Source organism: Cuculus canorus, chromosome 1 (genome assembly GCF_017976375.1).
Source record: "Cuculus canorus isolate bCucCan1 chromosome 1, bCucCan1.pri, whole genome shotgun sequence".
Classification (NCBI taxonomy): Eukaryota; Metazoa; Chordata; class Aves; order Cuculiformes; family Cuculidae; genus Cuculus; species Cuculus canorus.
Window position 1 is genome coordinate 1561952 of NC_071401.1, and position 27146 is coordinate 1589097.

The 27146-nt window shown below is 57.6% G+C and overlaps 1 protein-coding gene and 1 long non-coding RNA gene across 3 annotated transcripts in view; both read left to right on the top strand.

Annotated features, from left to right (window-relative positions):
- Positions 1-27146, top strand: part of NUMA1 (nuclear mitotic apparatus protein 1) — a 69595-nt gene that overhangs the window by 26883 nt on the left and 15566 nt on the right. The window contains exons 10-16 of the mRNA XM_054067270.1: positions 10582-10739; positions 13007-13124; positions 15156-15273; positions 15564-15704; positions 16882-17004; positions 19669-22764; positions 23723-23764. Of these exons, the coding sequence (XP_053923245.1) occupies positions 10582-10739; positions 13007-13124; positions 15156-15273; positions 15564-15704; positions 16882-17004; positions 19669-22764; positions 23723-23764 (3796 nt within the window). The remainder of the gene's footprint in view (positions 1-10581; positions 10740-13006; positions 13125-15155; positions 15274-15563; positions 15705-16881; positions 17005-19668; positions 22765-23722; positions 23765-27146) is intronic.
- LOC128852250 (uncharacterized) lies at positions 23807-27128 on the top strand. 2 transcript variants are annotated; one of them, XR_008449974.1, is made up of 5 exons: positions 23807-23910; positions 23944-23976; positions 24641-24789; positions 26081-26551; positions 26774-27128. It is a non-coding gene; the product is annotated as an uncharacterized LOC128852250 (long non-coding RNA). The 2 variants fall into 2 exon arrangements; XR_008449975.1 differs by lacking the exon at positions 26774-27128 and having other exon boundaries at positions 26081-26588.

Sequence of the window (27146 nt, forward strand, 5' to 3'; positions counted from 1 at the left end):
ACCCCCTTCCTCAGCTCCGTTCCCTTCTCCAGACGTTCTCCACCCCCTTCCTCAGCTCCGTTCCCTTCTCCAGACGTTCTCCAGCCCTTTCCTCAGCTCCATTCCCTTCTCCAGACGTTCTCCAGCCCCTTCCTCAGCTCCGTTCCCTTCTCCAGACGTTCTCCAGCCCTTTCCTCAGCTCCATTCCCTTCCCCAGACGTTCTCCACCCCCTTCCTCAGCTCCATTCCCTTCTCCAGACGTTCTCCAGCCCTTTCCTCAGCTCCGTTCCCTTCTCCAGACGTTCTCCACCCCCTTCCTCAGTTCCGTTCCCTTCTCCAGACGTTCTCCAGCCCCTTCCTCAGCTCCGTTCCCTTCTCCAGACGTTCTCCAGCCCCTTCCTCAGCTCCGTTCCCTTCTCCAGACGTTCTCCAGCCCTTTCCTCAGCTCCGTTCCCTTCTCCAGACGTTCTCCAGCCCTTTCCTCAGCTCCGTTCCCTTCTCCGGATGTTCTCCACCCCCTTCCTCAGCTCCGTTCCCTTCTCCAGACGTTCTCCAGCCCCTTCCTCAGCTCCGTTCCCTTCTCCAGACGTTCTCCAGCCCTTTCCTCAGTCCTGTTCCCTTCTCCAGACGTTCTCCAGCCCCTTCCTCAGCTCCATTCCCTTCTCCAGACGTTCTCCACCCCTTTCCTCAGCTCCGTTCCCTTATCCGGACGTTCTCCACCCCCTTCCTCAGCTCCGTTCCCTTCTCCGGACGTTCTCCAGCCCTTTCCTCAGCTCCGTTCCCTTCTCCGGATGTTCTCCACCCCCTTCCTCAGCTCCATTCCCTTCTCCAGACGTTCTCCACCCCCTTCCTCAGCTCCGTTCCCTTCTCCAGACGTTCTCCACCCCCTTCCTCAGCTCCGTTCCCTTCTCCAGACGTTCTCCAGCCCCTTCCTCAGCTCCGTTCCCTTCTCCAGACGTTCTCCAGCCCCTTCCTCAGCTCCGTTCCCTTCTCCAGACGTTCTCCAGCCCCTTCCTCAGCTCCATTCCCTTCTCCAGACGTTCTCCAGCCCCTTCCTCAGCTCCATTCCCTTCTCCAGACGTTCTCCACCCCCTTCCTCAGCTCCATTCCCTTCTCCAGACGTTCTCCACCCCCTTCCTCAGCTCCGTTCCCTTCTCCAGACGTTCTCCAGCCCCTTCCTCAGCTCCGTTCCCTTCTCCAGACCTTCTCCAGCCCTTTCCTCAGCTCCGTTCCCTTCTCCAGACGTTCTCCAGCCCCTTCCTCAGCTCCGTTCCCTTCTCCAGACGTTCTCCACCCCTTTCCTCAGCTCCGTTCCCTTCTCCAGACGTTCTCCACCCCCTTCCTCAGCTCCGTTCCCTTCTCCAGACGTTCTCCAGCCCCTTCCTCAGCTCCGTTCCCTTCTCCAGACGTTCTCCACCCCCTTCCTCAGCTCCATTCCCTTCTCCAGACGTTCTCCACCCCCTTCCTCAGCTCCGTTCCCTTCTCCAGACGTTCTCCAGCCCTTTCCTCAGCTCCGTTCCCTTCTCCAGACGTTCTCCAGCCCTTTCCTCAGCTCCGTTCCCTTCTCCAGACGTTCTCCACCCCCTTCCTCAGCTCCATTCCCTTCTCCAGACGTTCTCCACCCCCTTCCTCAGCTCCGTTCCCTTCTCCAGACGTTCTCCAGCCCCTTCCTCAGCTCCGTTCCCTTCTCCAGACGTTCTCCAGCCCTTTCCTCAGCTCCATTCCCTTCCCCAGACGTTCTCCACCCCCTTCCTCAGCTCCATTCCCTTCTCCAGACGTTCTACACCCCCTTCCTCAGCTCCGTTCCCTTCTCCAGACGTTCTCCAGCCCCTTCCTCAGCTCCATTCCCTTCTCCGGATGTTCTCCAGCCCCTTCCTCAGCTCCATTCCCTTCTCCGGATGTTCTCCACCCCCTTCCTCAGCTCCGTTCCCTTCTCCAGACGTTCTCCAGCCCCTTCCTCAGCTCCATTCCCTTCTCCGGATGTTCTCCACCCCCTTCCTCAGCTCCGTTCTCTTCTCCAGACGTTCTCCACCCCCTTCCTCAGCTCCGTTCCCTTCTCCGGACGTTCTCCAGCCCCTTCCACAGCTCCGTTCCCTTCTCCGGACGTTCTCCAGCCCCTTCCTCAGCTCCATTCCCTTCTCCAGACGTTCTCCAGCCCCTTCCTCAGCTCCGTTCCCTTCTCCAGACGTTCTCCACCCCCTTCCTCAGCTCCGTTCCCTTCTCCAGACGTTCTCCAGCCCTTTCCTCAGCTCCGTTCCCTTCTCCAGACGTTCTCCAGCCCCTTCCTCAGCTCCATTCCCTTCTCCAGACGTTCTCCAGCCCCTTCCTCAGCTCCATTCCCTTCTCCGGACGTTCTCCAGCCCTTTCCTCAGCTCCGTTCCCTTCTCCAGACGTTCTCCAGCCCCTTCCTCAGCTCCGTTCCCTTCTCCAGACGTTCTCCAGCCCCTTCCTCAGCTCCGTTCCCTTCTCCAGACGTTCTCCACCCCCTTCCTCAGCTCCGTTCCCTTCTCCAGACGTTCTCCAGCCCCTTCCTCAGCTCCGTTCCCTTCTCCAGACGTTCTCCAGCCCCTTCCTCAGCTCCGTTCCCTTCTCCAGACGTTCTCCACCCCCTTCCTCAGCTCCGTTCCCTTCTCCAGACGTTCTCCAGCCCCTTCCTCAGCTCCGTTCCCTTCTCCAGACATTCTCCACCCCCTTCCTCAGCTCCGTTCCCTTCTCCAGACGTTCTCCAGCCCCTTCCTCAGCTCCATTCCCTTCTCCAGACGTTCTCCAGCCCCTTCCTCAGCTCCATTCCCTTCTCCAGACGTTCTCCACCCCCTTCTTCAGCTCCGTTCCCTTCTCCAGACATTCTCCACCCCCTTCCTCAGCTCCGTTCCCTTCTCCAGACGTTCTCCACCCCCTTCTTCAGCTCCGTTCCCTTCTCCAGATGTTCTCCACCCCCTTCCTCAGCTCCATTCCCTTCTCCAGATGTTCTCCACCCCCTTCCTCAGCTCCGTTCCCTTCTCCAGACATTCTCCAGCCCTTTCCTCAGCTCCGTTCCCTTCTCCAGATGTTCTCCAGCCCCTTCCTCAGCTCCGTTCCCTTCTCCAGACGTTCTCCAGCCCTTTCCTCAGCTCCGTTCCCTTCTCCAGATGTTCTCCACCCCCTTCCTCAGCTCCGTTCCCTTCTCCAGACGTTCTCCAGCCCCTTCCTCAGCTCCGTTCCCTTCTCCAGACGTTCTCCTCCCCCTTCCTCAGCTCCGTTCCCTTCTCCAGACGTTCTCCACCCCCTTCCTCAGCTCCGTTCCCTTCTCCAGACGTTCTCCACCCCCTTCCTCAGCTCTGTTCCCTTCTCCAGACGTTCTCCAGCCCCTTCCTCAGCTCCATTCCCTTCTCCAGACGTTCTCCAGCCCCTTCCTCAGCTCCATTCCCTTCTCCAGACGTTCTCCTCCCCCTTCCTCAGCTCCGTTCCCTTCTCCAGACGTTCTCCACCCCCTTCCTCAGCTCCGTTCCCTTCTCCAGACGTTCTCCAGCCCTTTCCTCAGCTCCATTCCCTTCTCCAGACGTTCTCCAGCCCCTTCCTCAGCTCCATTCCCTTCCCCAGACGTTCTCCACCCCCTTCCTCAGCTCCATTCCCTTCTCCAGACGTTCTCCACCCCCTTCCTCAGCTCCGTTCCCTTCTCCAGACGTTCTCCAGCCCCTTCCTCAGCTCCGTTCCCTTCTCCAGACGTTCTCCAGCCCCTTCCTCAGCTCCCTTCCCTTCTCCAGACGTTCTCCAGCCCTTTCCTCAGCTCCGTTCCCTTCTCCAGACGTTCTCCAGCCCTTTCCTCAGCTCCGTTCCCTTCTCCGGATGTTCTCCACCCCCTTCCTCAGCTCCGTTCCCTTCTCCAGACGTTCTCCAGCCCCTTCCTCAGCTCCGTTCCCTTCTCCAGACGTTCTCCAGCCCTTTCCTCAGTCCTGTTCCCTTCTCCAGACGTTCTCCAGCCCCTTCCTCAGCTCCATTCCCTTCTCCAGACGTTCTCCACCCCTTTCCTCAGCTCCGTTCCCTTATCCGGACGTTCTCCACCCCCTTCCTCAGCTCCGTTCCCTTCTCCGGACGTTCTCCAGCCCTTTCCTCAGCTCCGTTCCCTTCTCCGGATGTTCTCCACCCCCTTCCTCAGCTCCATTCCCTTCTCCAGACGTTCTCCACCCCCTTCCTCAGCTCCGTTCCCTTCTCCAGACGTTCTCCACCCCCTTCCTCAGCTCCGTTCCCTTCTCCAGACGTTCTCCAGCCCCTTCCTCAGCTCCGTTCCCTTCTCCAGACGTTCTCCAGCCCCTTCCTCAGCTCCGTTCCCTTCTCCAGACGTTCTCCAGCCCCTTCCTCAGCTCCATTCCCTTCTCCAGACGTTCTCCAGCCCCTTCCTCAGCTCCATTCCCTTCTCCAGACGTTCTCCACCCCCTTCCTCAGCTCCATTCCCTTCTCCAGACGTTCTCCACCCCCTTCCTCAGCTCCGTTCCCTTCTCCAGACGTTCTCCAGCCCCTTCCTCAGCTCCGTTCCCTTCTCCAGACCTTCTCCAGCCCTTTCCTCAGCTCCGTTCCCTTCTCCAGACGTTCTCCAGCCCCTTCCTCAGCTCCGTTCCCTTCTCCAGACGTTCTCCACCCCTTTCCTCAGCTCCGTTCCCTTCTCCAGACGTTCTCCACCCCCTTCCTCAGCTCCGTTCCCTTCTCCAGACGTTCTCCAGCCCCTTCCTCAGCTCCGTTCCCTTCTCCAGACGTTCTCCACCCCCTTCCTCAGCTCCATTCCCTTCTCCAGACGTTCTCCACCCCCTTCCTCAGCTCCGTTCCCTTCTCCAGACGTTCTCCAGCCCTTTCCTCAGCTCCGTTCCCTTCTCCAGACGTTCTCCACCCCCTTCCTCAGCTCCATTCCCTTCTCCAGACGTTCTCCACCCCCTTCCTCAGCTCCGTTCCCTTCTCCAGACGTTCTCCACCCCCTTCCTCAGCTCCGTTCCCTTCTCCAGACGTTCTCCAGCCCCTTCCTCAGCTCCATTCCCTTCTCCAGACGTTCTACACCCCCTTCCTCAGCTCCGTTCCCTTCTCCAGACGTTCTCCAGCCCCTTCCTCAGCTCCATTCCCTTCTCCGGATGTTCTCCAGCCCCTTCCTCAGCTCCATTCCCTTCTCCAGACGTTCTCCACCCCCTTCCTCAGCTCCGTTCCCTTCTCCAGACGTTCTCCAGCCCCTTCCTCAGCTCCATTCCCTTCTCCGGATGTTCTCCACCCCCTTCCTCAGCTCCGTTCTCTTCTCCAGACGTTCTCCAGCCCCTTCCTCAGCTCCGTTCCCTTCTCCGGACGTTCTCCAGCCCCTTCCACAGCTCCGTTCCCTTCTCCGGACGTTCTCCAGCCCCTTCCTCAGCTCCATTCCCTTCTCCAGACGTTCTCCAGCCCCTTCCTCAGCTCCGTTCCCTTCTCCAGACCTTCTCCAGCCCCTTCCTCAGCTCCATTCCCTTCTCCAGACGTTCTCCAGCCCCTTCCTCAGCTCCATTCCCTTCTCCGGACGTTCTCCAGCCCCTTCCTCAGCTCCGTTCCCTTCTCCGGACGTTCTCCAGCCCCTTCCTCAGCTCCATTCCCTTCTCCAGACGTTCTCCACCCCCTTCCTCAGCTCCATTCCCTTCTCCAGACGTTCTCCACCCCCTTCCTCAGCTCCGTTCCCTTCTCCAGACGTTCTCCAGCCCCTTCCTCAGCTCCATTCCCTTCTCCGGATGTTCTCCAGCCCCTTCCTCAGCTCCGTTCCCTTCTCCAGACGTTCTCCAGCCCCTTCCTCAGCTCCGTTCCCTTCTCCAGACGTTCTCCAGCCCCTTCCTCAGCTCCGTTCCCTTCTCCGGATGTTCTCCAGCCCCTTCCTCAGCTCCGTTCCCTTCTCCGGATGTTCTCCAGCCCCTTCCTCAGCTCCATTCCCTTCTCCGGACGTTCTCCAGCCCTTTCCTCAGCTCCGTTCCCTTCTCCGGATGTTCTCCAGCCCCTTCCTCAGCTCCATTCCCTTCTCCAGACATTCTCCAGCCCCTTCCTCAGCTCCGTTCCCTTCTCCAGACGTTCTCCACCCCCTTCCTCAGCTCCGTTCCCTTCTCCAGACGTTCTCCAGCCCCTTCCTCAGCTCCGTTCCCTTCTCCAGATGTTCTCCAGCCCCTCCTCAGCTCCGTTCCCTTCTCCAGACGTTCTCCACCCCCTTCCTCAGCTCCATTCCCTTCTCCAGACGTTCTCCAGCCCCTTCCTCAGCTCCGTTCCCTTCTCCAGACGTTCTCCACCCCCTTCCTCAGCTCCGTTCCCTTCTCCAGACGTTCTCCAGCCCCTTCCTCAGCTCCGTTCCCTTCTCCAGACGTTCTCCACCCCCTTCCGCAGCTCCATTCCCTTCTCCAGACGTTCTCCACCCCCTTCCTCAGCTCCGTTCCCTTCTCCAGACGTTCTCCAGCCCCTTCCTCAGCTCCGTTCCCTTCTCCAGACGTTCTCCAGCCCTTTCCTCAGCTCCGTTCCCTTCTCCAGACGTTCTCCAGCCCCTTCCTCAGCTCCATTCCCTTCTCCAGACGTTCTCCACCCCTTTCCTCAGCTCCGTTCCCTTCTCCAGACGTTCTCCACCCCCTTCCTCAGCTCCGTTCCCTTCTCCAGACGTTCTCCAGCCCCTTCCTCAGCTCCGTTCCCTTCTCCAGACGTTCTCCACCCCCTTCCTCAGCTCCATTCCCTTCTCCAGACGTTCTCCACCCCCTTCCTCAGCTCCGTTCCCTTCTCCAGACGTTCTCCAGCCCTTTCCTCAGCTCCGTTCCCTTCTCCAGACGTTCTCCAGCCCCTTCCTCAGCTCCATTCCCTTCTCCAGACGTTCTCCAGCCCCTTCCTCAGCTCCGTTCCCTTCTCCAGACGTTCTCCAGCCCCTTCCTCAGCTCCGTTCCCTTCTCCAGACGTTCTCCAGCCCTTTCCTCAGCTCCATTCCCTTCCCCAGACGTTCTCCACCCCCTTCCTCAGCTCCATTCCCTTCTCCAGACGTTCTCCACCCCCTTCCTCAGCTCCGTTCCCTTCTCCAGACGTTCTCCAGCCCCTTCCTCAGCTCCGTTCCCTTCTCCGGACGTTCTCCAGCCCCTTCCACAGCTCCGTTCCCTTCTCCGGACGTTCTCCAGCCCCTTCCTCAGCTCCATTCCCTTCTCCAGACGTTCTCCAGCCCCTTCCTCAGCTCCGTTCCCTTCTCCGGACGTTCTCCAGCCCCTTCCACAGCTCCGTTCCCTTCTCCGGACGTTCTCCAGCCCCTTCCTCAGCTCCATTCCCTTCTCCAGACGCTCTCCAGCCCCTTCCTCAGCTCCATTCCCTTCTCCAGACGTTCTCCAGCCCCTTCCTCAGCTCCATTCCCTTCTCCAGACGTTCTCCACCCCCTTCCTCAGCTCCATTCCCTTCTCCGGATGTTCTCCAGCCCCTTCCTCAGCTCCGTTCCCTTCTCCAGACGTTCTCCAGCCCCTTCCTCAGCTCCGTTCCCTTCTCCAGACGTTCTCCAGCCCCTTCCTCAGCTCCGTTCCCTTCTCCAGACGTTCTCCAGCCCCTTCCTCAGCTCCATTCCCTTCTCCAGACGTTCTCCAGCCCCTTCCTCAGCTCCGTTCCCTTCTCCAGACGTTCTCCAGCCCCTTCCTCAGCTCCATTCCCTTCTCCAGACGTTCTCCAGCCCCTTCCTCAGCTCCGTTCCCTTCTCCAGACGTTCTCCAGCCCCTTCCTCAGCTCCATTCCCTTCTCCAGACCTTCTCCAGCCCCTTCCTCAGCTCCATTCCCTTCTCCGGACGTTCTCCAGCCCTTTCCTCAGCTCCGTTCCCTTCTCCGGATGTTCTCCAGCCCCTTCCTCAGCTCCATTCCCTTCTCCAGACGTTCTCCAGCCCCTTCCTCAGCTCCGTTCCCTTCCCCAGACGTTCTCCACCCCCTTCCTCAGCTCCATTCCCTTCTCCAGACGTTCTCCACCCCCTTCCTCAGCTCCGTTCCCTTCTCCAGACGTTCTCCAGCCCCTTCCTCAGCTCCGTTCCCTTCTCCAGATGTTCTCCAGCCCCTCCTCAGCTCCGTTCCCTTCTCCAGACGTTCTCCACCCCGTTCCTCAGCTCCATTCCCTTCTCCAGACGTTCTCCACCCCCTTCCTCAGCTCCGTTCCCTTCTCCAGACGTTCTCCAGCCCCTTCCTCAGCTCCGTTCCCTTCTCCAGACGTTCTCCAGCCCCTTCCTCAGCTCCATTCCCTTCTCCAGACGTTCTCCACCCCCTTCCTCAGCTCCATTCCCTTCTCCAGACGTTCTCCACCCCCTTCCTCAGCTCCATTCCCTTCTCCAGACGTTCTCCACCCCCTTCCTCAGCTCCATTCCCTTCTCCAGACGTTCTCCACCCCCTTCCTCAGCTCCATTCCCTTCTCCGGATGTTCTCCACCCCCTTCCTCAGCTCCGTTCCCTTCTCCAGACGTTCTCCAGCCCCTTCCTCAGCTCCATTCCCTTCTCCGGATGTTCTCCAGCCCCTTCCTCAGCTCCGTTCCCTTCTCCAGACGTTCTCCAGCCCCTTCCTCAGCTCCGTTCCCTTCTCCAGACGTTCTCCAGCCCCTTCCTCAGCTCCGTTCCCTTCTCCAGACGTTCTCCAGCCCCTTCCTCAGCTCCGTTCCCTTCTCCAGACGTTCTCCTCCCCCTTCCTCAGCTCTGTTCCCTTCTCCAGACGTTCTCCACCCCCTTCCTCAGCTCCGTTCCCTTCTCCGGATGTTCTCCAGCCCCTTCCTCAGCTCCGTTCCCTTCTCCAGACGTTCTCCAGCCCCTTCCTCAGCTCCATTTCCTTCTCCGGATGTTCTCCAGCCCCTTCCTCAGCTCCATTCCCTTCTCCAGACCTTCTCCAGCCCCTTCCTCAGCTCCGTTCCCTTCTCCGGACGTTCTCCAGCCCTTTCCTCAGCTCCGTTCCCTTCTCCGGATGTTCTCCAGCCCCTTCCTCAGCTCCATTCCCTTCTCCAGACCTTCTCCAGCCCCTTCCTCAGCTCCGTTCCCTTCTCCAGACGCTCTCCACCCCCTTCCTCAGCTCCATTCCCTTCTCCAGACGTTCTCCAGCCCCTTCCTCAGCTCCGTTCCCTTCTCCGGACGTTCTCCAGCCCCTTCCTCAGCTCCGTTCCCCTCTCCAGACGTTCTCCAGCCCCTTCCTCAGCTCCATTCCCTTCTCCAGACGTTCTCCACCCCCTTCCTCAGCTCCATTCCCTTCTCCAGACGTTCTCCAGCCCCTTCCTCAGCTCCGTTCCCTTCTCCAGACGTTCTCCAGCCCCTTCCTCAGCTCCGTTCCCTTCTCCAGACGTTCTCCAGCCCCTTCCTCAGCTCCATTCCCTTCTCCAGACGTTCTCCAGCCCTTTCCTCAGCTCCATTCCCTTCTCCAGACATTCTCCAGCCCCTTCCTCAGCTCCGTTCCCTTCTCCAGACGTTCTCCAGCCCCTTCCTCAGCTCCGTTCCCTTTGGGGAAGAGCAGCTGAAGATCTCCCTGATGGAAAAAGACCTGAAGGTGATGGTCAACAGCGGCTGAACGTGAGCCAGCGGTGGCCCAAGTGGCCAAGAAGGCCACCAGCAACCTGGTTTGGATCAGCCATGGGGTGGTCACCAGGAGCAGGGAAGGGATTGTCCCCCTTGGTGAGACCACACCTCGAATTCTGGGTTCAATTCTGGGTCCCTCAAGACAAGAACGACCTTGAGGGGTTGGAGCGCATCCGGAGAACGGAACGACGCTGGGGAAGGGGCTGGAGGACAGGAGAAAGGATGAAAGAAGCTGGAGAGGTTTGGTCTGGAGAAGACGAGGCTGAGGGGACACCTCATTGGCCGCCACAGCTCCTGGAAAGGAGGTTGGAATGAGGTGGGGATCGCGTTCTTCTCCCAAGAACTTGGGATGGGATGAGAGGAAACGGCTTCAAAGTTGTGTCAGCGGAGGTTTAGGTTGGATCTTGGGAAAGATTCCTTCACGGAAAGGGTTCTCAGGCGGTGGTTCTCAGCCTTTCCCTCATCCAGGAGTGCCATCATTCCATCCTGGAAGGCCATCCGGAAGATCTCCCTTCCGTAAACCCGCGTTGATTGCCCCTCATCACCCGTTTCTCTCCCATGTGCTTCGTGATGGCACTCAACATCACCTCTTCCGTGACTTTTCCCGGCACTGAGCTCAGACTGACAGGCCTGGAATTCCCCGGATCCTCCCTACAACCCTTCTTTCCATCGTGATTCCAACGCCTTCGGCTTGGCGTGACGAGAAGCCACGGAACGAGGCTCTAATGAGGTCCTTCTACCCAACCCTAACGAGCGCGGATGCTTCCAAAGGCACCTTCCGGTCTTCTCCAGCTCTGGATGGGACGGGAAGACCACATTAATGCTTCTCCTGCTTCCGCTGAGGGAATTTCTCCCGGCAAAGCAGCTCCGGTTCCGGGATGAAGGGTGGTGGATGCTTTCCATGGGATATTGTGGTGGCTTTGTGCCCTCTGGATACGTCGGCGTTGATGCCATCAGGAGGAGGAAAAGATGGAGCGTCGAAGCTCTCCTTCTCTGGATCTCCTTCTGGGATGAGGGAAGCGGAGCGGGAATGGGGTGGGATGGGGATGTTGTGGATGTGGATCCCTGAATTCCAATGTTTCCCTCTCGGCAGTATTTTCACCGGAGCGCCGTCGTCGCCCATGGGAGACGTCCTGCAGACGCCACAGTTCCAGCTCCGACGGATGAAGAAGCAATTGGCTGTGGAGAGGGAAAACCGGGATGAGCTGGAGGTGGAGCTGGCGGAGAACCGCAAACTCCTCACGGAGAAGGGTCAGTGGCGTACGGAACGATCCTGCGGCCGCGGAGGGGGTTCCGGGTTTGATGGGCTTCCATGGATTTCTGATGGGATCCATCCCTCCCTATGGTCCATCCCGTGAAGGATCCATCCCTGAGCTCATCCCATCCATCCATAGGGTCCATTCCGTGCAGGATCCGTCCCTGAGCTCATCCCATCCCTCCGCACGGTCCATCCCGCGCAGGATCCATCCCTGAGCTCATCCCATCATTCCGTACGATCCATCCCTGAGCTCATCCCATCCCTCTGTAGGATCCATCCCGGAGCTCATCCCATCCCTCCGTAGGGTCCATTCCGCGCAGGATCCATCCCTGAGCTCATCCCATCATTCCGTACGGTGCATTCCGTGCAGGATCCATCCCTGAGCTCATCCCATCCCTCCGTACGGTCCATTCCGGGCAGGATCCATCCCTGACCTCATCCCATCCCTCCGTACGGTCCATCCCACGCAGGATCCATCCCTGAGCTCATCCCATCATTCCATACGGTCCATCCCGCGCAGGATCCATCCCTGAGCTCATCCCATCCCTCCATAGGATCCATCCCTGGGCTCATCCCATCCCTCCGTACGGTCCATTCCGGGCAGGATCCATCCCTGAGCTCATCCCATCCCTCCGTAGGGTCCATCCCGCGCAGGATCCATCCCTGAGCTCATCCCATCCCTCCGTACGGTCCATTCCGCGCAGGATCCATCCCTGAGCTCATCCCATCCCTCCGTACGGTCCATCCCTGAGCTCATCCCATCATTCCATACGGTCCATTCCATGCAGGATCCATCCCTGAGCTCATCCCATCATTCCATACGGTCCATCCTGCGCAGGATCCGTCCCTGAGCTCATCCCATCTCTCCGTAGGATCCATCCCTGAGCTCATCCCATCCCTCCGTACGGTCCATTCCGTGCAGGATCCATCCCTGAGCTCATCCCATCCCTCCGTACGGTCCATTCCGTGCAGGATCCATCCCAGAGCTCATCCCATCCCTCCGTAGGATCCATCCCTGAGCTCATCCCATCCCTCCGTAGGGTCCATTCCGCGCAGGTTCCATCCCTGAGCTCATCCCATCCCTCCGTACGGTCCATTCCATGCAGGATCCATCCCTGAGCTCATCCCATCCCTCCATACGCTCCATTCCACGCAGGATCCATCCCTGAGCTCATCCCATCATTCCCTACGGTCTATTCCGCGCAGGATCCATCCCTGAGCTCATCCCATCCCTCCGTACGGTCCATTCCACGCAGGATCCGTCCCTGAGCTCATCCCATCTCTCCGTAGGATCCATCCCTGAGCTCATCCCATCCCTCCGTACGGTCCATCCCTGAGCTCATCCCATCATTCCATACGGTCCATTCCATGCAGGATCCATCCCTGAGCTCATCCCATCATTCCATACGGTCCATTCCATGCAGGATCCGTCCCTGAGCTCATCCCATCTCTCCGTAGGATCCATCCCTGAGCTCATCCCATCATTCCGTACGGTCCATCCCGCGCAGGATCCATCTCTGAGCTCATCCCATCCCTCCGTAGGATCCATCCCTGAGCTCATCCCATCCCTCCGTAGGATCCATCCCTGAGCTCATCCCATCCCTCCGTAGGATCCACCCCTGAGCTCATCCCATCATTCCGTAGGATCCATCCCTGAGCTCATCCCATCCCTCCGTAGGATCCACCCCTGAGCTCATCCCATCATTCCGTAGGGTCCATCCCTGAGCTCATCCCATCATTCCGTACGCTCCATCCCTGAGCTCATCCCATCATTCCGTACGCTCCATCCCGCGCTGGATCCGTCCCTTCCCACCTCCACGATCCATCATTCCCTCCCTCTCATGCACTGAACTCTCCGCTTCGGTGCTTTTGTGCCTTCGGAAGCAGTTTTGGGATGAGCTCTTCCTCATTTTTCCGGTGGAATTCATGGCCATTAATCCAACGCAAATCCCTGAGTTGGAAAACTTTAGATATCGGAGTTAAGACGACTCCAACGGCGTTGGAGGACCTCCAAACATCTCCTGTTTGGTCCTTTTCCCGATAAAACGGAGGATTTTCTCCATCCGATCTCCACGTTGGGCACTTCCCGAATTCCCGTGGAGGTCACAGCTTCCCTTTTCCCTCTCATTTTCCCACCGCTCCTGGTGGGAAGAGCTCCTGATCTTTGGGAAAAGAAGGAACGAAGCTCTTGGAAGCGTTGAAGAAGACCTCAAAACCAAAAAAAAAGGGATTTGATGGAATTTTTCTCATCCCATTCCAGAGGCTCAAATCACTGTGATGCAACAACGCATCGACCGCTTAACGCTCCTCCGGGAAAATCCATCGGCGGATCAGCCGGAAGCGAAGGAGATGGAGGAGCTGAGGGAGAAGAACGAGAGGTAAATCATCTTCCAGGGTTTTCCGGTCCTCTCCGAAGTGTCGCTTCTCCATCCGTGGGCTCCGTATTGTCCATGTCTTCTCCAAGAAGGCATAAAATAGGGATGAAGGCCGATGTTTTCCTTCTTCCCGGGCGCTGTATTCCGAGGAAGGAGGTGGAGTCAACGTGGAATTATGGAATATTTGGGTGGGAAGAGGTCTTTAAAGGTCCATCCAAGTCCAACGCTCTGAGTAGAGACCTCTCCAGTTGCTCCGAGTCCCATCCAAGCGGGATTTGAAGGATTCCAGAGGTATATCCCACCTTTCCGGGCAATGTGGACCTCCTTATCCGCGGCATAAAGAGGTTCTTAGAATGATGGAATGGGTTGAGTTGGAAGGGATCTCAAAGCCCATCCAGATCCAACCTTTGGCCACCAAAAGGATCCTCTGGAGAAGCAGAGGAGGGGTTGGAGAAGATCCGGAGAAGGGAACGGAGGTGGGAAGGGAGAAGATCCGGAGAAGGGAACGGAGGTGGGAAGGGAGAAGTGGAGGAGGGGTTGGAGAAGATCCGGAGAAGGGAACAGAGGTGGGAAGGGAGAAGATCCGGAGAAGGGAATGGAGGTGGGAAGGGAGAAGCGGAGGAGGGGTTGGAGAAGATCCGGAGAAGGGAATGGAGGTGGGAAGTGAGAAGATCCGGAGAAGGGAATGGAGGTGGGAAGGGAGAAGATCCGGAGAAGGGAACGGAGGTGGGAAGGGAGAAGCAGAGGAGGGGTTGGAGAACATCCGGAAAAGGGAATGGAGGTGGGAAGGGAGAACATCCGGAGAAGGGAATGGAGGTGGGAAGGGAGAAGCAGAGGTAGGGTTGGAGAAGATCTGGAGAAGGGAATGGAGGTGGGAAGAGAGAAGCAGAGGAGGGGTTGGAGAAGATCCGGAGAAGGGAACGGAGGTGGGAAGGGAGAACATCTGGAGAAGGGAATGGAGGTGGGAAGGGAGAAGCAGAGGAGGGGTTGGAGAAGATCCGGAGAAGGGAATGGAGGTGGGAAGGGAGAACCACAGGAGGTGTTGGAGAAGATCCGGAGAAGGGAATGGAGGTGGGAAGGGAGAAGCAGAGGAGGGGTTGGAGAACGTCCGGTGAAGGGAATGGAGGTGGGAAGGGAGAAGATCCGGAGAAGGGAATGGAGGTGGGAAGGGAGAAGCAGAGGAGGGGTTGGAGAAGATCCGGAGAAGGGAATGGAGGTGGGAAGGGAGAAGATCCGGAGAAGGGAATGGAGGTGGGAAGGGAGAAGCAGAGGAGGGGTTGGAGGAGATCCGGAGAAGGGAATGGAGGTGGGAAGGGAGAAGATCCGGAGAAGGGAACGGAGGTGCGAAGGGAGAAGCAGAGGAGGTGTTGAGGGACATCCGGAGAAGGGAATGGAGGTGGGAAGGGAGAAGCAGAGGAGGGGTTGAGGGACATCCGGAGAAGGGAATGGAGGTGGGAAGGGAGAAACAGAGGAGGGGTTGGAGAACATCCGGAGAAGGGAATGGGGGTGGGAAGGGAGAACATCCGGAGAAGGGAATGGAGGTGGGAAGGGAGAAGATCTGGAGAAGGGAACGGAGGTGGGAAGGGAGAAGCAGAGGAGGGGTTGGAGAACATCCGGAGAAGAGAACGGAGGTGGGAAGGGAGAAGCAGAGGAGGGGTTGAGGGACACGGAGAGGTTTGATCTGGAGAAGATGAGGAGAGACCTCACCGCTCTCCGCAGCTCCTGGAGAGGAGGTTGTGCCGAGGTGGTTCTTGATGTCTTCTCCCAAGGAATAAGGGATGGGATGAAAGGAATCGGCCTCAAATTGCTCCTCCAGGAGAGGTTTAAGTTGGATATTGGGAGAAATTCCATCATGGAAAGGGTTGGGAAGCTCCTCCAGCAGAAGCTTCTCAGGACGGTGGTGGATCTCCATCGCCGGAGGCCTTCAAAACCCCATTTCCATGGGGAGAAGGTTGGGCTGAGGGTTGGGATTGGATGACCTCGGAGGTCTTCTCCAACCCTGCGGATTCCGGGAGCCGTTCCTTCTCCTCCCAGCCTGACGCTCCGCTTGCACGACGCCCTCCGCCACTGCCAAGACCTGAAGACGGAGAAAGGTCAAATGGACCGGAAAATCAACCAACTCTCCGAGGAGAACGGAGATCTTTCCTTCAAGGTACGGAACACCACCTCTTTTTCCATCTTTTCCGAACCCCTCGTTGGAAGGGAGACCCGGAGGAAGGAGTCCATCGCCATGGTGGACATCACAACACGTCCTCCTCTGGCGTTGACCTTCCGTTGAGCTCCAGAAGCTCATCCCAAAAGGAATTCCGTGGTGGGAATGATAGGAAGTGGGTGGTGATGGTGACATTTGGACCTCCAAACGTGGGATGGACGTCGGAAAGAGGAGTTGAGAAGACCTCTGGGTGATGTATGGATCTCTTCCGGCTTTTTTTCCGGTGGCAGTTGCGGGAGATCGCGAGTCACATGGTGCAGCTCCAAGAAGCCCTCAACGAGCTGTCGGAGGAGCACAACGCGGCCATGGAGCAGTCGCAGGAGAAGCAGGGACAGTTGGAGAGGGATCTGCACGAGGCCACCCAGGAGAAGGTGAGGACACCGCGAGGACCTTCTCATCATCAGTGATGAGGTCCCACCTGGACTTTAGGGACACTTTATGACTCTTTAATTTGATGTCATTGTGATGAGGACAGAGTTGAGTGAGGAGGAACCTTCTCCTCATCCGTGAGGAGGTCCCACCTGGACTTTATGACCCCTAATTTTGATGTCATTACAATGAGGACAGAGTTGAGTGAGGAGGAACCTTCTCTCCATCCATGATGAGGTCCCACCTGGACTTTAGGGACTCATTACAACCCCTTAATTTGATGTCATTATGATGAGGACAGAGTTGAGTGAGGAGGAACCTTCTGTCCATCCATGATGAGGTCCCACCTGGACTTTAGGGACACTTTTCAACCCCTTAATTTGATGTCATTAAGGTGAGGACAGAGTTGAGTGAGGAGGAACCTTCTCTCCATCCGTGATGAGGTCCCACCTGGACTTTAGGGACACATTTTGACCCCTTAATTTGATGTCATTACGATGAGGACAGAGTTGAGTGAGGAGGAACCTTCTCCTCATCCATGATGAGGTCCCACCTGGACTTTAGGGACACTTTATGACCCTTTAATTTGATGTCATTACGGTGAGGACAGAGTTGAGTGAGGAGGAACCTTCTCTCCATCCATGATGAGGTCCCACCTGGACTTTAGGGACACTTTATGACCCTTTAATTTGATGTCATTACAATGAGGACAGAGTTGAGTGAGGAGGAACCTTCTCCTCATCCGCGATGAGGTCCCACCTGGACTTTATGACCCCTAATTTTGATGTCATTACAATGAGGACAGAGTTGAGTGAGGAGGAACCTTCTCCTCATCCATGATGAGGTCCCACCTGGACTTTAGGGACACTTTATGACCCTTTAATTTGATGTCATTACGATGAGGACAGAGTTGAGTGAGGAGGAACCTTCTCTCCATCCATGATGAGGTCCCACCTGGACTTTAGGGACACTTTTCAACCCCTTAATTTGATGTCATTATGGTGAGGACAGAGTTGAGTGAGGAGGAACCTTCTCTCCATCCATGATGGGATGGAAAGAGAGGTGAGAAGGTCCACGTGTGGTGAGACAAAAGCCGTTGGGACGCTTGGAATGAACTCCTCTTTCTTGGTGGCCACCTGGAATGAAGCTCCAGACTCAATCCCACCTCTTTCTTCTCAGAAATGCTCCGAAGAGAAGATCGAGATCCTCCAGGGGAAGATCTCTCTGCTGGAGGACCAACTGGAGAAGATGAGGGACAACAGCGCCCAAGAGAAGGGAGAGGTCATGGGGGACGTCCTGAAGGTACCGTTGGGTTTAGAGGTCCTCAGTAATGTCCTGAAGGTCCCGTTGGGTTCAGAGGTCACCGGTGATGTCCTGAAGGTCCCGTTGGGTTTAGAGGTCCTCAGTGATGTCCTGAAGGTCCCGTTGGGTTTAGAGGTCACCGGTGATGTCCTGAAGGTCCCGTTGGGTTTAGAGGTCCTCAGTGATGTCCTGAAGGTCCCGTTGGGTTTAGAGGTCCTCAGTGATGTCCTGAAGGTCCCGTTGGGTTTAGAGGTCACCGGTGATGTCCTGAAGGTCCCGTTGGGTTTAGAGGTCCTCAGTGATGCCCTGAAGGTCCCGTTGGGTTTAGAGGTCACCAATGATGTCCTGAAGGTCCCATTGGGTTTAGAGGTCACCGGTGATGTCCTGAAGGTCTCGTTGGGTTTAGAGGTCACCGGTGATGTCCTGAAGGTCCCGTTGGGTTTAGAGGTCACCGGTGATGTCCTGAAGGTCCCATTGGGTTTAGAGGTCCTCAGTGATGTCCTGAAGGTCCCGTTGGGTTTAGAGGTCCTCAGTGATGTCCTGAAGGTCCCGTTGGGTTTAGAGGTCCTCAGTGATGTCCTGAAGGTCCCATTGGGTTTAGAGGTCCTCAGTGATGCCCTGAAGGTCCCGTTGGGTTTAGAGGTCCTCAGTGATGTCCTGAAGGTCCCATTGGGTTTAGAGGTCCTCAGTGATGTCCTGAAGGTCCCGTTGGGTTTAGAGGTCCTCAGTGATGCCCTGAAGGTCCCGTTGGGTTTAGAGGTCCTCAGTGATGCCCTGAAGGTCCCGTTGGGTTTAGAGGTCACCGGTGATGTCCTGAAGGTCCCGTTGGGTTTAGAGGTCCTCAGTGATGTCCTGAAGGTCCCATTGGGTTTAGAGGTCCTCAGTGATGTCCTGAAGGTCCCGTTGGGTTTAGAGGTCCTCAGTGATGTCCTGAAGGTCCCGTTGGGTTTAGAGGTCACCAGTGATGTCCTGAAGGTCCCGTTGGGTTTAGAGGTCCTCAGTGATGTCCTGAAGGTCCCGTTGGGTTTAGAGGTCCTCAGTGATGTCCTGAAGGTCCCGTTGGGTTTAGAGGTCCTCGGTGATGTCCTGAAGGTCCCGTTGGGTTTAGAGGTCACCGGTGATGTCCTGAAGGTCCCGTTGGGTTTAGAGGTCACCGGTGATGCCCTGAAGGTCCCGTTGGGTTTAGAGGTCCTCAGTGATGTCCTGAAGGTCCCATTGGGTTTAGAGGTCACCGGTGATGTCCTGAAGGTCCCGTTGGGTTTAGAGGTTCTCAGTGATGCCCTGAAGGTCCCATTGGGTTTAGAGGTCCTCAGTGATGTCCTGAAGGTCCCGTTGGGTTTAGAGGTCCTCAGTGATGCCCTGAAGGTCCCGTTGGGTTTAGAGGTCCTCAGTGATGCCCTGAAGGTCCCGTTGGGTTTAGAGGTCACCGGTGATGTCCTGAAGGTCCCGTTGGGTTTAGAGGTCCTCAGTGATGTCCTGAAGGTCCCGTTGGGTTTAGAGGTCCTCAGTGATGTCCTGAAGGTCCCGTTGGGTTTAGAGGTCACCGGTGATGTCCTGAAGGTCCCGTTGGGTTTAGAGGTCCTCAGTGATGTCCTGAAGGTCCCATTGGGTTTAGAGGTCCTCAGTGATGTCCTGAAGGTCCCGTTGGGTTTAGAGGTCCTCAGTGATGTCCTGAAGGTCCCGTTGGGTTTAGAGGTCACCGGTGATGTCCTGAAGGTCCCGTTGGGTTTAGAGGTCCTCAGTGATGTCCTGAAGGTCCCGTTGGGTTTAGAGGTCCTCAGTGATGTCCTGAAGGTCCCGTTGGGTTTAGAGGTCCTCAGTGATGTCCTGAAGGTCCCGTTGGGTTTAGAGGTCACCAATGATGTCCTGAAGGTCCCGTTGGGTTTAGAGGTCCTCAGTGATGTCCTGAAGGTCCCGTTGGGTTTAGAGGTCACCAGTGATGTCCTGAAGGTCCCGTTGGGTTTGGGAAGAGGTCACTCCTCCCTCCGTCCTTTCAGTGTTGGTTGTGGAGGGAACGGCTCCTGCGTGGTCAGAAAAGGCGCCTGGTCGGACAAAGTGGGAACTGGGAGGCACTGGGAGGCGTTCGGAGCTCCAGGGGAGGCCTCGAGGAACACCTCTGATTGCACGTGGTTTATTTCTGTTCTCTTCTCCTCCTCCTTCTCCTTCTCCTTCTCCTTCTCCTTCTCCTTCTCCTTCTCCTTCTCCTTCTTCTTCTCTTCTCTTCTCTTCTCTTCTCTTCTCTTCTCTTCTCTTCTCTTCTCTTCTCTCCTCTTCTCTCCCTCCTCTCTCCCTCCTCTCTTCCTCCTCTCTCTCTTTTCTCTCTTTCCTCTCCCTCCTCTCTTCCTCCTCTCTTCCTCCTCTCTCCCTCCTCTCTCCCTCCTCTCTCCCTCCTCTCTCCCTCCTCTCTCCCTCCTCTCTCCCTCCTCTCTCCCTCCTCTCTCTCTCCTCTCTTCCTCCTCTCTCCCTCCTCTCTCCCTCCTCTCTTTCTCCTCTCTTTCTCCTCTCTTTCTCCTCTCTTTCTCCTCTCTTTCTCCTCTCTCCCTCCTCTCTCCCTCCTCTCTCTCTCCTCTCTTCCTCCTCTCTTTCTCCTCTCTCTCTCCTCTCTTTTTCCTCTCTTTTCCATCTCTCTCCCCTCCCTCTCTCCTCCTCCTCCTCCTTTTCCAGCTGGAGGAGCTCCAACGGGACCTCTCCCGCCTCTCCTCCGAAGGCTCCGAGCTTCGCGCCGCCCTCCTCCGCTTGGAAGAGGAAAGAGACCGACGAGAAGCGGCGCTGAAAGCAGAACGCGACCTCTTCCAAGCGGAAAAGCAACACTCGGCCAACGTCATCTCCAACCTCCAAACCACCCTCTCCGAGAGCCACCAAGCGCGCGAGCGGCTGGAAAGGGACCTACAGGAGATCCGACAGCTCCAGACCATCCCACCGCCGAGCCGGGAGCTCGAGGAGACCACCACGAGGCTGGAGAAGACCTCCAGGGAGAGGGATTCTGCTCTCCAGGAGCTCCAACGCCTTCAGGAAGTCAACGCCACGTTGAGCAACCAAGCGGAGGCGCTGACGCGAGCGCACGACGCCATCCGTACGGCTTCGGAGCAGGAAAAAGCCGAACTGAGCCGAAAGATCGTTGAGTTGGAAGGGAAAATCTTGGAATTCGGAGCTTCCGAAGGGTTGAGAGCTCAACTCCGGGAACTTGAAGGTCGTTTGAAGGAGAACCAACAGCGATTGGCCGAGAGGGAAAAGTTGGCGAAGGAAAACAGTCGCTTACAGGAACGGTTGCTTTTCCTGGAAGAATCCCTACGGAATACCGAAGGTATTTTGGAGGATGAGAAGAGACGAGCGGCCGAGAGTTTGGAAGTCAACGCGGCCAGGATTGCCGAGCTGGAAGCGGAAAGGCAACAGTTGGCCAAGCGTCAAACGTTGGAAGAGGAAAAGCCGTTGGGAACCTCCTTCTCATCCCGAGCCGACGACGGCGAACGCGAGCGCTTGGAAGAGGAGATCCGAGCGCTGAGCCGCGAGCACGGAAGAGCCCGGCAGCTGCTGCGAGCCGAGCAGGAGAAGACAACCGCCTTGGAAGCCCACGTTGTGGAACACCAGGAGAAGTCGGTTGCCCTCCAAAGCGATTTATCCGTCGCCCGCGCGCGGCTCGAGGAGAAAGAAGAGGAAGAGCGGAAGCTGAAGGTGGAAATCGCTTCCCTGCGGGAAAAAATGAGCGTCGCCGAGCAAACGGCGGCGCAACGCGTGGCCGGCTTGGAGGTGGACGCTCGGAGAGCCACCGAAGCCCTGGAAGGGATATCCCAACAGCTTTCCCGGGAGAAGCTGAGATCTCAAGAGTTGGAAGTCACCGTAGAGCGGTTGAGGAACGCGGAGAAGGAACTCAGCGCGGCGGTCGCCGCCGGTAACCAACGGCAACAGGAACGGGAAGCGGAGGTGAAGAAACTCTCCGAGGAGGTGACTTTGTTGGGTTCCAGACTGGAAGAAACGCTACGGGAACACCGTCGCCGTTCGGAACGGAGCGAGGAGGAAACGGAACGTTTGAAGCGGGAATTGGAAGGAGTCAAAACCGATTGCGGAGCCGAAAGAGCTCGAAAAGCCGAGTTGGAAACGCAGCTCCAAAATTGCCTCAACGAGCAAAGGGTGGAGAGGGCGCTGCATCGGGAAGAGCTGAGCCGATGGCAGGAGGTGATGGAGGAGAAGAAACGGGAGATGGAGGAGCTCCGAAGGGTGAACGTCTCGCAGGGAGAGGAGTTGAGGGACCTCCGGAAGGCGGTGAGCGAGCTGGAAGGAGAACTCGCCTCGGCACGGGCGGCCAAGGTGGACAACGAGGTCTCCTGGAGAAAGGAGATGGAAAGGAACGAGGCCACCTGCTCGAAGGATGTGTCCTTCAAAGATTCGGAGGAGAAGACCTCTTCCGGAGAGCGGGAATCCACCTGGAGCGAAGGCGTTCCCCAAGAGAAGCTGACGGAGAGCCAAAGGCTTCGTTGGCGCGTGGAAGAGCTGGAGAAGAAGTGTGAGGAGCAACAAGAGGTTGTGGTCACCTTGGAGCGAGCGGCGAGGACAGAGCGAGCGGAGCTGGAAGCTTCCAAGAAGGAAGCGGCACAGCAGAAGGAAAGAACGTTGGAGCTGCAGAAGACGTTGGAGGCGTTGAGGTCGGCGCAAGAGCTTCACGAAGGTACCGTGGAAGCCCTTCGGAAGGAGCTGCAGGAGAAAGGGAGAGAGTTGGTTGAGAGTAAAAGCGCCGCGGCCGCCGCCGAGAAGGAATTGGTGGCTTTGCGCTCCGTAGCGCAGGAGAAAAAGCGGATGGAGGAAAGCTGGAAGGAGCAAATAGCGCAGTGCGTCCAAGAGCTGGAGAGGAAGACCACGTTGATGGGGAGTTTGGAGCACGAGGTGTCCATCCTCCACCGTCAGGTGACGGAGAAAGAAGGCGAAAGCAAAGAGCTGAAGCGGTTGATCATCGGCGAATCGGAGAAGAGCAAAAAATTAGAGGAGCGGTTGAGGGTTCTCCAAACGGAAATGGCCACCGCCGCGTCGCGAGCGGCCGAAAGGTGTTCCCTGATGAAGGTGGAGGTGCAACGGTGCCAAGAAGAGATGGAGAAACAGCGTTTGACCATCGAAGCCCTCAAGAGGGACCGTCAGGGCCAAAGCGAACGGGAGGAGGAGCTGCGCCAGGAGGTGAAGGTCTCCCAGGAGAAGTACCTCCAGAAGGAGCAGCTCCTCAACGCTCTCCGTCAAGAACTCCTCAACGCCCAAACGCTCGCCGGCGAATTACCGGCGTTGAAGAAGCTTTGCCACGAGCTTCAAGCGGAGCGGACGGCACTGGAGAAACGTCACCGCCAGGAAGCGGAGGAGCAAACGAGAGCTTTGGAGGTTCTTCAAGGGCAGTTGGAACGTCTCCAGGTGGAGACGGCGGAGGTGAGGTCTTTACGGGAGCGTTCGTCGGAACAGGAGCGGACGGTGCAGCGGTTGCAGGCGGAAGCGGCCGAACAGGCGTCGCGGTTGGCGGCGTTGCGTCAAAGCAACCTTCGGTTGTTGGAGGAGAAGCGAAGGTTGGAGGAGAAGAAGTTGGAAGTTGAGTTGAAGGAAAGCGAAGAGCGGCATTCCGAGGAGATGGAGAAGCTGAGGGCGGCGACCGAGGCATTGGTGGCCACCAGCAGGCGAGAAGCGACGGAGAAGGTGGAGGAGATGAGGAAGGAGTACGAAAGCGGCAAAACGGCGGCGTTGGAGGAGAAGAAGAAGATGGTGGAGGAGAAGCAGAAGTTGACGGCTCAGGTAGGGGTTCCTCCGCTCTCCGGGGTGGTGGGAAGGGAGACCAAAAAGGGGGATATTGAGTCTTCGGCAAACTTGGAATCTTCATCCCGTGGAGGAGAGGGAGAGGGAAACGCCGATGGTGCAATGGTTGAGGTTGAAAAAGGTGGTTGAGATCATCCAAAAGTTCTTCTCCGGAAGGAAACCACAGCCCTGAGGGCCTCATCTCAGCGTCTTTTGAAGGCCTTCAGGGATGGGGACTCCACCACCGCCCTGGGCAGCCGCTCCCAAGGGCAGGAGAAGCCTTTCCATCGGGAATGTTCTCCTGATGTCCCATCTGAAGGTGCTCTGGTGGAGTTTGAGGCCGTTCCTTGGCGTCCTCTCAGGAGAAGACCTCAACGCTCATCTCACCACCACCTCCTTTCAGTTGTGGAGAGCGTTGAGGTGTCCCCTCAGAGTCTTCTTCTCTAAACTCCACCCCTCGTCAGGTCCCTCAGCTGCTCCCACCCCCTCTGCTCTCCAACTTCTTCTCCATCTCCATTCCGTTCTCCAGATGTTCTCCAGAACCTCAATGTCCTTCTTGGATTGAGGAACCCTAAATTGAGCCCCGGATTGGAGGTGTGGCTTCACCAGGTGGACAATCCCTTCTCCTGGTGGCCACGCTGATCCAGGCCAAGATGTCCATGAGCTTCTTGGCCACTTGGGGTCACCTCTGGGTCGTGTTGAGCCGCTCTCCACCAACCCCTTGAGGTCCTTCTCCACCGGAGACCTTTCCAGATGCTCCTCCTCAAGGCTGGAGCTCCACAGGGTTGATGTATCCATCATCCCGTGGTGGAACCTCATCCCGTTGACCTCATTCCATGGCTTCAACCTCTCCAGAACCTTCTATAGAGCTTCTCGACCTTCTGGAAGATTCCAGACTTCCACTCAGTTTAGGAAAGGAGATGACATTCCCGTTCCTTTCTCCCTTTTGTCCTCACAGGTGGAGCAACTGGAGACCTTCCGGAAAGACCACGTGAAGCAGGTAACCTTCTCCTCGTGGGTGGGTTCTCCTCTCCGTTGTGGCTCTCCAGGATGGGCACTTCTCCATCAGGAGAAGGAATTGGTGCTCAAACTTCTCCACTCAGAGAGGTTCCGGTGGCTCCGTCGGTCCTTCAGCAGCTCCTGGAGGTGGACTGGAAGCTCCTCCAGCATCTCCTGGAGGTGGACTGGAAGCTCCTCCACCATCTCCTGGAGGTGGAAGAGCCCATCTGGTTTGGGGCTCCTCCAGGAAGCTCTGGAGATGGGTTGAGGGGTTCCTGAAGCATCTCCTGGAGTTGGGAGAGCCCAGAAGGCTCCTCCACCATCTCCTGGAGGTGGACTGGAAGCTCCTCCAGGATCTCCTGAGGTGGACCTGAAGCTCCTCCAGGATCTCCTGGAGCAGTTTGGAGCTCCTCCAGCATCTCCTGGAGGTGGAAGAGCCCATCTGGTTTGGGGCTCCTCCAGGAAGCTCTGGAGATGGGTTGAGGGGTTCCTGAAGCATCTACTGGAGTTGGGAGAGCCCAGAGGGCTCCTCCAACATCTCCTGGAGGTGGACTGGAAGCTCCTCCAGATCTCCTGAGGTGGACCTGAAGCTTCTCCAGCATCTTCTGGAGCAGTTTGGAGCTCCTCCAGCATCTCCTGGAGGTGGAAGAGCCCATCTGGGTTGGGGCTCCTCCAGGAAGCCCTGGAGATGGGTTGAGGGTTCCTGAAGCATCTCCTGGAGAAGGGAGAGACCAACGAGTTTGGGGGTCCTCCACCATCTCCTGGAGTTGGGAGAGCCCAGAGGGGTTGGAGGCTCCTCCAGGAACCCCTGGAGATGGACTGGAAGCCCCTCCAGATCTCCTGGAGCCGTTTGGAGCTCCTCCAGCATCTCCTGGAGGTGGAGAGCTCAGAGGGGTTGAGGCTCCTCCAGGAAGCTCTGGAGATGGGTTGAGGGGTTCCTGAAGCATCTCCTGGAGTTGGGAGAGCCCAGAGGGCTCCTCCACCATCTCCTGGAGGTGGACTGGAAGCTCCTCCAGATCTCCTGAGGTGGACCTGAAGCTCCTCCAGGATCTCCTGGAGCAGTTTGGAGCTCCTCCAGCATCTCCTGGAGTTGGAGAGCCCATCTGGTTTGGGGCTCCTCCAGGAAGCTCTGGAGATGGGTTGAGGGGTTCCTCCAGATCTCCTCGAGAAGGGAGAGACCAACGAGTTTGGGGCTCCTCCACCATCTCCTGGAGTTGGGAGAGCCCAGAAGGGTTGGAGGCTCCTCGAGATCTCCTGGAGGTGGACTGGAAGCTCCACCAGGATCTCCTGAGGTGGACCTGAAGCTCCTCCACCATCTCCTGGAGCAGTTTGGAGCTCCTCCAGCATCTCCTGGAGTTGGGAGAGCCCAGAAGGGTTGGAGGCTCCTCCACCATCTCCTGGAGGTGGACTGGAAGCTCCTCCAGCATCTCCTGAGGTGGACCTGAAGCTCCTCCACCATCTCCTGGAGCAGTTTGGAGCTCCTCCAGCATCTCCTGGATGTGGAAGAGCCCATCTGGTTTGAGGCTCCTCCAGGAAGCTCTGGAGATGGGTTGAGGGGTTCCTGAAGCATCTCCTGGAGAAGGGAGAGACCAACGAGTTTGGGGCTCCTCCACCATCTCCTGGAGGTGGGAGAGCCCAGAGGGGTTGGAGGCTCCTCCAGGAACCCCTGGAGATGGACTGGAAGCCCCTCCAGATCTCCTGGAACAGTGGAACAGTTTGGAGCTCCTCCACCATCTCCTGGAGGTGGAGAGCCCATCTGGTTTGGGGCTCCTCCAGGAAGCCCTGGAGATGGGTTGAGGGTTCCTGAAGCATCTCCTGGAGTTGGAGAGCCCAGAAGGGTTGGAGGCTCCTCCACCATCTCCTGGAGATGGACTGGAAGCTCCTCCAGCATCTCCTGAGGTGGACCTGAAGCTTCTCCACCATCTCCCGGAGCAGTTTGGAGCTCCTCCAGCATCTCCTGGAGGTGGAAGAGCCCAGAAGGGTTGGGGCTCCTCCAGGAACCCCTGGAGATGGGTTGAGGGGTTCCTGAAGCATCTCCTGGAGAAGGGAGAGACCAACGAGTTTGGGGCTCCTCCACCATCTCCTGGAGTTGGGAGAGCCCAGAGGGGTTGGAGGCTCCTCCAGGAACCCCTGGAGATGGACTGGAAGCCCCTCCAGATCTCCTGGAGCCGTTTGGAGCTCCTCCAGCATCTCCTGGAGGTGGAGAGCTCAGAGGGGTTGAGGCTCCTCCAGGAAGCTCTGGAGATGGGTTGAGGGGTTCCTGAAGCATCTCCTGGAGTTGGGAGAGCCCAGAGGGCTCCTCCACCATCTCCTGGAGGTGGACCGGAAGCTCCTCCAGATCTCCTGGAGGTGGACTGGAAGCTCCTCCACCATCTCCTGGAGGTGGAAGAGCCCATCTGGTTTGGGGCTCCTCCAGGAACCCCCGGAGATGGGTTGAAGGGTTCCTGAAGCATCTCCTGGAGAAGGGAGAGACCAACGAGTTTGGGGGTCCTCCAGCATCTCCTGGAGTTGGGAGAGCCCAGAAGGGTTGGAGGCTCCTCGAGATCTCCTGAGGTGGACCTGAAGCTCCTCCAACATCTCCTGGAGCAGTTTGGAGCTCCTCCAGCATCTCCTGGAGGTGGAAGAGCCCATCTGGTTTGGGGCTCCTCCAGGAAGCCCTGGAGATGGGTTGAAGGGTTCCTGAAGCATCTCCTGGAGAAGGGAGAGACCAACGAGTTTGGGGGTCCTCCAGCATCTCCTGGAGTTGGGAGAGCCCAGAAGGGTTGGAGGCTCCTCCAGATCTCCTGAGGTGGACCTGAAGCTCCTCCAACATCTCCTGGAGCCGTTTGGAGCTCCTCCAGCATCTCCTGGAGGTGGAGAGCCCAGAAGGGTTGGAGGCTCCTCCAGGAACCCCTGGAGATGGGTTGAGGGGTTCCTGAAGCATCTCCTGGAGAAGGGAGAGACCAACGAGTTTGGGGGTCCTCCACCATCTCTTGGAGGTGGACTGGAAGCTCCTCCAGCATCTCCTGAGGTGGACCTGAAGCTTCTCCACCATCTCCTGGAGCAGTTTGGAGCTCCTCCAGCATCTCCTGGAGTTGGGAGAGCCCCAGAAGGGTTGGAAGCTCCTCCAAAATCTCCTGGAAGTGGACTGGAAAGTCCTTCCACCATCTCTTGAGGTGGACTGGAAGGTCCTCCATCATCTCCTGGAGCAAAGAGAGGAACGCTGTATCTCCTCCGGGTTCCAACCTGAGTCCCACCTCCACTCCAGAACCTCCTGGAGGAGAAGGAGGAGGAGAAGGAGGAGGAGAAGGAGGAGGAGAAGGACATCTTCTCTGGAGGAGTTTCCGCTGAGGAAATGTTTGAGGTGGGAACTGCTCTGACGGTGGTGGTGGGGACTCTTTCAG